Genomic DNA, 9,962 nt, shown 5'->3' on the forward strand with positions numbered 1-9,962 from the left:
ACATATATACACACACACATATATATATATATATATATAAGCACACACACATATATACACACACACACATATATATATAAACACACACACACACAAAGTGTGTATATATATATGTATACTAACTGAGACTTGTTATAGCACTTGCATATCATTGCTCTTTTGTTGATTTTGATTGCTTCTATTGTGCTCATTTGTAAGTCGCTTTGGATAAAAGTGTCTGCTAAATGACTAAATGTAAATGCGCTATATTTTATTCAATAATATTGCTTCATTAATATTCTGTATTTTGAGGGAATTTCGTGGTCCTAGACAATTTTCACTGCTAAATTGTGGTATAGACAGATAAGGCTGTGTTTAGATTTTAGTTTAAATTATTTTCAGATGTACTTTTGCTAAGTTTTGCATTTGGATATATTTGGGCATAATTAAAGACTGTTTCGTCATGGCTACTTAATAATACATAACTGCTCTGTATGTTCATTTTCCCCATTCGGATCACAGGTGTGACTTTTTTATTTTATCTTTTCTAATCATGTTTGCATCCTTTTTTTGTGTATGTGTGCATATAGCAAGCTTTTTTGGTCTAACATGACCAAAGGCTTGATTTTGATTGCTTCTATTGTGCTCATTTGTAAGTCGCTTTGGATAAAAGTGTCTGCTAAATGACTAAATGTAAATGCGCTATATTTTATTCAATAATATTGCTTCATTAATATTCTGTATTTTGAGGGAATTTCGTGGTCCTAGACAATTTTCACTGCTAAATTGTGGTATAGACAGATAAGGCTGTGTTTAGATTTTAGTTTAAATTATTTTCAGATGTACTTTTGCTAAGTTTTGCATTTGGATATATTTGGGCATAATTAAAGACTGTTTCGTCATGGCTACTTAATAATACATAACTGCTCTGTATGTTCATTTTCCCCATTCGGATCACAGGTGTGACTTTTTTATTTTATCTTTTCTAATCATGTTTGCATCCTTTTTTTGTGTATGTGTGCATATAGCAAGCTTTTTTGGTCTAACATGACCAAAGGCCTCCAGAGTGTTAACCGAGCATAAGTACAGTAATAACTGCATGAAGAAACTGATGAGGAACACATGCGTGAGGACTCACCGCCGGCCTGCTGTAGAGATGCCAGATTAATCCAGCCTCGATGAAGACGCCCAGCAGAGCCACGGCCAGCAGCAGGTAGATGACGGAGAGCCGCGGGCCGTCGCTCCTGACAGACACCTGAGGCGGGAACGCCTGGCTGTCCACCACAAACACCTTCATGTCTTTATTCACGCTCTCAGCTGCGTCTGCCATGCTGCAGCTCCTGTACGACTGACCTAACAGCTTCAGACGGGAAACCTCTGTCAGAGCTCCTCCATAGAGTGTGTGAAGCCTTCACTGCAGTGTGTGAGAGTCCATCCTCACCGCCAGCACAGCAAACACACGAGCATCATCTGAGCTGCTGAGAGCGACCTGACATCCTCTGACCCTGAGCCTCACCGAGCACAGAGAGAGAGAGAGAGAGACGACCGCCCACTGCTGCTCGCGGAAGAGTGTGTGTCTCAGAGAGAGAGAGAGAGAGAGAGAGAGAGAGCACTGGGGAGGGGTTCAACAGAGGAAAGAAACTAAAATGAGGAAGTTTTTTGGCTGTATGATGATAAATCTATCTGTCACTACAGATTTACGTCTGTCTTCTGAAACCTCTTTGTTTTGTTCTCCATTTACTTAAAAAGTAACTTTTAGTTATTGTTATTAAAAAGTGACAATACCTTTCTTACTACATACAAAGTAACTTTGTATTATTGTTCCTTAAAAAGTAACATTAGTAAATAAAAAGTAACTGCTTATTATTATTACTTAAAATATATAGCTTAAAACAATATTGTGGTAATCTCATAGAAAGTAACTTAAAGTAACAATGTTGTGCTGTCATGAAAAGTTACTTTTTATTATTGTTACTTAAAAAGTAACAATCCTACTTGTTGAATAAAAAAACAATTGCTGTTGTTTAAAGTAAACATATTGTGTTAATTTTATAGAAAATTAACTTTTTTATAAAAATAACAATATCCTACTTGCACAATAAAAAAGTTACTTTTATTATTGTTACTGAAAAGTATCAATATCCAGTTTATTTAATACAAATAACTTTTTTTATAATTGTTCAAGTAACAATTTTGTGCTAATTCCATAAAAAAGTAACTTTTTGTTGTTGTTACTTAAAAAGTAACAATATCCTACTTATATTTTTTGTTATTGTTACATAAAACATCACAATATCCAACAAAAAGTCACTTTTTAGTATTTTTTCTTAATGTAACAATATTGTTCTAATCTTATAAAAAGTAACTTTTTAATTATTGTTACTTAAAGGTAACAAAATCCTAATTATTGAATAAAAAGTAAAATTTTAGTTACCTAAAGTAACAATATTGTGCTAATTTAATAAAAAGTAACTTAAAAAGTAACAATATCCTATTTATAAAAAGTTGTTACATAACTGTTACTTTACATTAAAAGTAACAATGTCTTAATTATAATATCAAGCTACTAAAGTATGAAACAGAAAGTAACAGATGTTATGTAATTTCATTTCTGTAAATGTGTGATGAAATATTGAATTGGTCTGTTTGAAGCTTCCCCAGTGCAGTCCTAAAATCATGCTACTTTTGTGTTAGTGTGCATGCAGAGGATGCATGAAGATCTGCACAAATATAAAATCAATCCGGAAAAAGTATACAACAAAACAGGTGACCACAGGCGCTCTCGCTTATCTGATGACCTAGAGACTAGTGCATTCATGCAGATATATAAAATACATGCACACACACACACCCTCTCTCTCTCTCTCTCTCACACACACACACACGCGCTCTCTCTCTCACACACACACACACACACGCGCTCTCTCTCTCACACACACACACACACACGCGCTCTCTCTCTCACACACACACACACACACGCGCTCTCTCTCTCACACACACACACACACACGCGCTCTCTCTCTCACACACACACACACACACGCGCTCTCTCTCTCACACACACACACACACACGCGCTCTCTCTCTCACACACACACACACACACGCGCTCTCTCTCTCACACACACACACACACACGCGCTCTCTCTCTCACACACACACACACACACGCGCTCTCTCTCTCACACACACACACACACACGCGCTCTCTCTCTCACACACACACACACACACGCGCTCTCTCTCTCACACACACACACACACACACACACACTCTCTGTCTCTCTCTCTCACACACACACACACACACACACAGGTTCCGGTGCAGTGAGAGCTCAGATGTGAGGATGCAGTGAGACAGGAAGCAGTTGGCGTCTCTCATGATGAGCGGCTGCACTGACCGTGAATCATCTCTGAACACACACTCTTATGCACCTGTCCTCATGAAACCGGACAAGCGTCTGATCTCTGGTCAGCTTTGAATCAGTATTTTCACTCACTCGCTGTGTGTGTTCAGAGTTCACATCTCAGTTTCAGTCTGTTCACTGGGACATTTCTCAGGGTTTTTTCTCCCCCCTCGATCACGCAGCCACACTTGTACTGTACAATGAACAGCTGCATTTATTTTTTGTGCAATTTAATTTGCAGTTGAAGCTTTTATGTGCATGCTGTAGAATATTTATTACTGTTTTTTTTCAACTGCTTACACACATTTTCAAAACTTTGCCTCTTTTTTTCCCCCAGAACTTTACGCACAAATCCAAGAATTGCACACAAAATGCTAAATGAAGCACTGCATTCAAAATATCACAAACATTGCTTCCTGCTTCTGGATGTTACAGGTTTCGATGACATGGTTTTATGTGTAACGCACGTCCCTGCGCGCTGATTGGCTGCAGCGCGGACACTCGGTGTGCTCTGATTGGCTGAGCGCCGCAGCAATAGTTTAGCTACGGAAGCGGAACACGTCCGTCGCAGGACGGAGGCGTTTAACGGAGTTACAAACGCCGTTCAAAAGGCTCTTTCTGCGCGTTACAGCATGGATGGCGCGCAGAGGACACGCGTGTCTGTGCTCGGATGTGTCGCGCTGTTTGTCGGCGCCGTTAACGCGTTCAGTCCCGCGGACAGCGAGTTCACGTTTCTGCTGCCAGCTGCCAGCAAAGAGTGCTTCTACCAGAGCGCCGTTCGGAACGGCAGCGTCGAGATCGAGTACCAGGTAACGCTACGAACTCTCAAATATCAACACACAGCGAGCAGAGAACGTTATGAGCAGACATTCTTCCAGAAACGCTATTAGAACGTTCAAGAAGAGTTGTGTGGTTTTCAAAAAGATTATTCATCATACATCATTTTATGGAACGTTTTGTTCCTGAAACATTTCGAACGTTCGTGTAACATTTTTTGAAATGTTCAGAACGTTTAGAGAACATTCAAAAGTAACAGTCCCAAAATATTTGTATATATACACTGAAAAAATACTATAGTAATTTGTAGTAAATACTATAGTGTTTTTGAACCATACTATAGTACTGTATATATTATAGTATTTACAACACTTTATGCTACAGCATACTGTAGTATTAACTATAGTGAACTGATAAACTGCAATAAATATTGTAGTATGCTTTATTTTTTACTCCAGTAAACTGTAGTGTATTGTAGTATAATAATAATATACCCTATAGTTGTAGAAAACTTAGTACAGTATTGGGTACAGTAATTTGTTTATAATACTATAGTTACAGCAACTACAGAATTACCACAACAAATTAATTCAAGTACTATAGTATTTAGGCTACTATAAATAACTAGTATTTATTCATGTTGGGTTCCCTTAACGTTATGGGGAAAAAAACGTTATTTATGTAGCAAAGGAGCCGGTTCATGGTTTCACCTTTGTTTACTCTGATTGTACCACAGCTGTACCAGAGTTAAACTACAGTTGCTGCAGTGTGTATGTCAGTGAAGGGTGTGAGATGTTTGTTTAGCGCGTATCCTGCCTCAGATCCGTGATGGCACCGTGATATTATACGAGTTTTTAAGTGAATGATGCTTGCTTACCTTATAAAACTTGCCACCTCGTTGCTAGGGTGCTGTGTGTGGTTGCTAGGGCACGCTGAGTTCTATGTGGCACTGTGTTTGTGCAGGTGATCGCTGGAGCAGGTATGGATGTGGATTTCTCCATCGTCTCTCCTCAGGGGATCTACCTGGTCTCGGAGTTTCGCCGTTCCGACGGCGTTCATATGTGAGTGTTCACATCTAAACTGTAGGTCTACATAATATTCACATATGCTGATCATAGGGGACGTATTGTATTAGCCCTACAGTTACAGCACGAAATACTATTTAAACCTATCGGACTATTTTTCTCACAAACGCAAGTTTATATCTCCTAGTTCGAACTCGATTTAACTCCACAAATTTTGCAAGCAGCGAATTGGTCTGTTCACACAGAACTTACACGTTTGCGCCGGAGACCCGTATCGTATGATTGGCTGCCGCTCCGGCGGTTACTCGCGTGTGATTGGTCCGCTGTTTTCAGGGTGGAGCCCACGGAGGCGGGAGACTATCAGATCTGCTTCGACAACAGCTTCAGCAGGTTCTCCGAGAAGATGGTCTTCTTCGAGGTCATCATGGACAGCCCAGCCAATGACGCGGGAGCGGATGACGAGTGGGCGGGGCTTGGAGAGCCAGAGAACCTATTAGAGTACAAGCTGGATGACATAAAGGTGAGTGAATGCGTAAAGATATTCTGGGTGAAGTAATTAACACTGTATGGATGGTGTCTAGCTACCACAGAAACACAAACCAGCTCAGTTTGTTAAGGCCTGCACATTAAGTCTTTGGGGCAAGTGTACCTTTGTGACCCTTGTATTTTTGTTAAAGAACTTACGTGTATTTTTTTTTTTTTTTTTTTGTCGTCTAACTAGATAATTTAATTGAAAATAATCTCAAAATGTAAAACATCTTAAAGGCTTTCAATTTAAGCGGTGTTATTGTGGCATTGTTTATACTAAATAGTATGTATTAATATTTCTAATAACATATAGTATTTGTTACTATTTATTATTTTTAATTTGAGTCATTTTATGTGCTTTTGTCATTTTCATTAGATTTTTTTATCTAGTTAGCTTTAGTTTATTTTAATTTGAGTACTTAATTCATTTAGTTTTTACCCCATCTACTATTTATTTCAGCTCTATTTCAGTTACCAAAACAGTTTTAATCATTTGTTTTAATTAACAATAATAACACTGACTTTAAGCTAAATCTAATTACTTAATTACATATTTGTGTATATATAACTGTATAATAATTAGTGGAAAAGTGTTTATTTCATTTAAAATTCTCACAATGCAAAACATTAAACAAAGCTTTATTTACTTTCAGCAGTGTTATATTAGTATTAATTATATACTATTATATTATTTATTAATATTTCAATTAACATTTTTCTTTCTAATTTTAGTTTTAAAAAAAAATTAATTTAGTTATGCTTTCATCATTTTTATTACATCTATTTAGCTTTAATTTATTTTCATTTTAATATTTAAACTAGAAAGGCTTCGCCAAGGCAACATTCATACACACACACACACACGTATATATACACACACACACACACATATAAATATATAAACTTTTAGAATTATATACATATTTTACATTTTCTTTAATTCTAATTTTCGTCAAATTTAAGATCTAAAGTTAGTTTTTCATCTGATATTAATGTTTTAATTTCTAATTGTCATGTTTTAATTTACGAAAAACTTCTAATGTTCTAATTAACAGCAAGAACACTTTAAGCAGAACATCATTTCTCATTTAAATGTTATACTTCTTTTAGAGTGAAATATGTCATTTTGGTGATTGACGAGACAGTTTTCTGTGATATTAGATCTACTCTGCGAGATGAAGTTGAGCGTCTGTGTTTCCTCTCTCTCTGTCTCTGCTGCAGGAGTCGATGGAGACGGTTCACCGGCGGCTGGAGCGCAGTCGGCAGATGCAGACAGTCCTGAGGGCCTTCGAGGCTCGCGACAGGAACCTGCTGGAGGACAACCTGTGGCGGGTCTCCTTCTGGTCCTGTGTCAACCTGCTGGTGCTGCTGAGCGTGGCGCTGACGCAGGTCTACACCGTCCGCCGGCTGTTCGACGACAGGAGGAGAGTCTGCTCCTGACACCAGAGACCACACACAGCCAGATAAGAGCAATAACAACCACAGCAGCCATAATAACGGCCCGGTCCAGCCGAGATGAGCGCGCTTCATCTGGACTTTACCTAGCTGTCCGTTTCATGTCTTCCTGTCGCCTCAATGTTCATAGTTCTGTCGTTTTCAGTCCCGTCATTTCCTGATGCGAGATGAAGCCGTTTTGGGAAAATGTGAAAATGTGCCGTTATCGTCAACAAAGGGAATCTTCTGTACAGCCGTGTGCTTTTTTTAAAGAGTTTTACAGATTAAATCTAATAAAAGGGGTTGTATGTTTGTACATGGTGTCTGTGGTGTTCAGTTATTTACATTTTACTTTTGTGTTGAAACTGGGATCAACAAGATGTGTGAATCGTTTGAGAGTGGCTGCTATAATTGCAGCTGAACACTAGATGTCACCGGTAGAGTCTGTCTTTGAGGATTTGAAGCTTGTTTGGTAGAATCAGGAAAACGCCTCAAAAAGGCTTCATCTGCTCATCTCTAGGTAATTGTAATAACTAATGACTTTTTATTTTTTTTGCATCAGATGACATTAAACCCTCTTATTTATACAGAGACCTTAACACAGAAACACTTTTCCATTAGATTAATCCATGATCTGGGCTCATTTTTTCTCATAAAAATCCTGTTTCACTTGGAAATGCATCATATTACGTTAGTAAAAAGGTTGTTTTTAATCTAAAAACAAATTACAATAAAAGGCTTACTAATACTTAATTAAATCATGAATATGCAATAAATGAGATATAAAAAAAACACTAAAAATTACATTAAAAAAATTTACAAATAATTTTACTATAAAAACAAATCAAAATAAAATACTAAACATTTATCAGATGATAACAATGTAAAACTAACATAATAATAATAAAAAAAAAAAACATTTATGAAAGAATTAATCATAAATCATGACCAGCTGTTTCACATTAAATAAGTTACGTTAGTAAAAATAGTTACAAACTCTGATTTTTTTAATATATATATATATATATATATATTTACCCGTCAGAACTGATTCACATCCATAACGAACAAAATTAATTAAAAAAAAACCTTTGGGTTGCTGCATGAACATTTGAGAAAAAAAGAAAAGAAATCAAATCTTTAGTTTAACAAATTGCCCTTTTATTGGTAATAATAATCACTACATTTTGGTTAAGCGTGCTTTTGTTCGCAGTCCTTGCGAAATGTCATGAAAAACATAAAACAAGCGACAGAGACAATAAATGAAAGAGAGATGAACAGATGAAAGGAAGATCTCGTGTTAGACATACACGATATAAAATAATTTCCCTAACGAGTTAATATCTAAACATCCATAAATCAAATCAATGTACTGGAGGAGCGAAGCTGAACAAGACGGTTTTCAGATCATGGGCGCGCGCGAGTGTTTAACTGCGATCGGCTGCGAGAAATAAACTTCTCTGAAAACAAGTCCTCATCTAGAATTACTTAATAAAGTGGTTTAAGGCAAAATATCGAGAAGTGTATTTAATGCTACCAAAGTACATCGTGTTAATGAACACCGTATTCTGTGTATTAAGAGGAGGTTTTTGAGATGTTCTGTAGTTAGTGTGTCGTTTAGACCATAAAAAGTGTTCAAAATAGTGTCCAGAAATGATGTAACTGTGACAGTAGTGTCTGCTGTCTTCATTAGGAATGCTAATAAAGTGTTTCTGCACACATAGCATAGAAACTGGAGTGTTTCGTGCGGCCAGTCGATGTCTGAGTCGAGGTTCAGTCGTCTGTAAACATGATGGTGTGTGTGAAATGAACGGACCTGTGACATCGGTGTCACACGTTTACCTCCCAACAAATCCCCTGAAATCATCATTTCTGGAAAACATCATACATACGTGGAAATGCTTATTTAACTCAATCATAAAATGTCTTGTTATTACTACTACTCGGAGAAAAAGCACGGAAGAGTATCAAATATCATGTGTCAGTGAAACGACGAGTAGCCCTTTTTTGAACTATGACACTTGTGTGTGTTGTAGTTTTCTTTGGCGTTCTCCGTGCTAAAGCTCCTCTCGTCTGGATCCTCTTCAGTCCAGCAGAGACGGCTCTGACGGTCTGATTATAGTGGGCCGGTTCGGAGCGGCTGGAGGTCTCCTGCTACACACAGACACAAGACGATCAACTCCAGACGCCTACGAAAAACTGCAACTAGAAGATAATTACCAGCCGACATGACCAGCAGTCACTGTTAAAATTAACTCTTTCCCCGCCATTGACGAGCTATCTCGTCTTTTAGAAGAAAACGCTTCCCCGCCAAAGACGAGTTTTTACGGCTTTTCGTGTTTTCACTGTTATACACTCCTGCGCTATTACACATCTTCTGAACGAGTACAAAACCTCCCGAACAAAAACACACATGTGTACAGGACGGAGAAACTAGCGATCTCTTATGCAAACGGATGCATATGAAAAATAATGCGATCATCAGCAATAGACAGCATATAAATGAAAACTGCATAATGTTACGGAGTAAAATGTTGATCCAGGAAGTGGTATATGTCTGTGCAAGCTTTGGAGGTGTTGATGGAAGCGATTTACTGGATTTATGCTTTGATAATCGTACTGAATATTACTACTGAAAATGTGATTTTCTCACCTTTTTGCTCAAAATTATGCATTTTTTATGAAACCTACCTATATTCAAGTGTTAATAAAAAAAGAATGCTTTAAGCTAGAATAAAACTGATTTTTTTTTTTTAAAGTAGAGGATCTTTATTTTGTTGTATTGCATATTCAAATATTCATACAGCAA

General features: G+C 37.4%; 3 protein-coding genes across 6 annotated transcripts in view; 1 reads left to right on the forward strand and 2 right to left on the reverse strand.

Moving 5' to 3' along the window:
* The window catches only part of LOC107742532 (lymphotoxin-alpha-like), an 11,055-nt gene extending 9,566 nt beyond the window's left edge, over nt 1–1,489 (reverse strand). The window contains exon 1 of the mRNA XM_016555538.1: nt 1,118–1,489. Within this exon, the coding sequence (XP_016411024.1) occupies nt 1,118–1,309 (192 nt within the window). The 5' untranslated portion in view covers nt 1,310–1,489. The remainder of the gene's footprint in view (nt 1–1,117) is intronic.
* A 2,438-nt stretch (nt 1,490–3,927) lies between these two features.
* tmed1b (transmembrane p24 trafficking protein 1b) lies at nt 3,928–7,469 on the forward strand. Its single transcript, XM_016555533.1, has 4 exons — nt 3,928–4,198; nt 5,130–5,227; nt 5,525–5,711; nt 6,941–7,469. The coding sequence occupies exons 1-4, from the start codon at nt 4,022–4,024 to the stop codon at nt 7,157–7,159; spliced, it is 681 nt and encodes a 226-aa protein (XP_016411019.1). The 5' UTR covers nt 3,928–4,021; the 3' UTR covers nt 7,160–7,469.
* An 823-nt stretch (nt 7,470–8,292) lies between these two features.
* The window catches only part of dnm2b (dynamin 2b), a 24,602-nt gene continuing 22,932 nt past the window's right edge, over nt 8,293–9,962 (reverse strand). For 2 of the 4 annotated variants that reach the window (XM_016555532.1, XM_016555531.1), the window contains exon 21: nt 8,293–9,304. In XM_016555532.1, the coding sequence (XP_016411018.1) occupies nt 9,238–9,304 (67 nt within the window). In that variant the 3' untranslated portion in view covers nt 8,293–9,237. Of the gene's footprint in view, nt 9,308–9,962 lie in introns of all 4 variants that reach the window. The other 2 variants (XM_016555530.1, XM_016555529.1) reach the window with 1 other exon arrangement.

This window comes from Sinocyclocheilus rhinocerous, unplaced genomic scaffold (assembly GCF_001515625.1).
Source record: "Sinocyclocheilus rhinocerous isolate Xijiao unplaced genomic scaffold, SAMN03320098_v1.1 scaffold1639, whole genome shotgun sequence".
NCBI lineage: Eukaryota > Metazoa > Chordata > Actinopteri > Cypriniformes > Cyprinidae > Sinocyclocheilus > Sinocyclocheilus rhinocerous.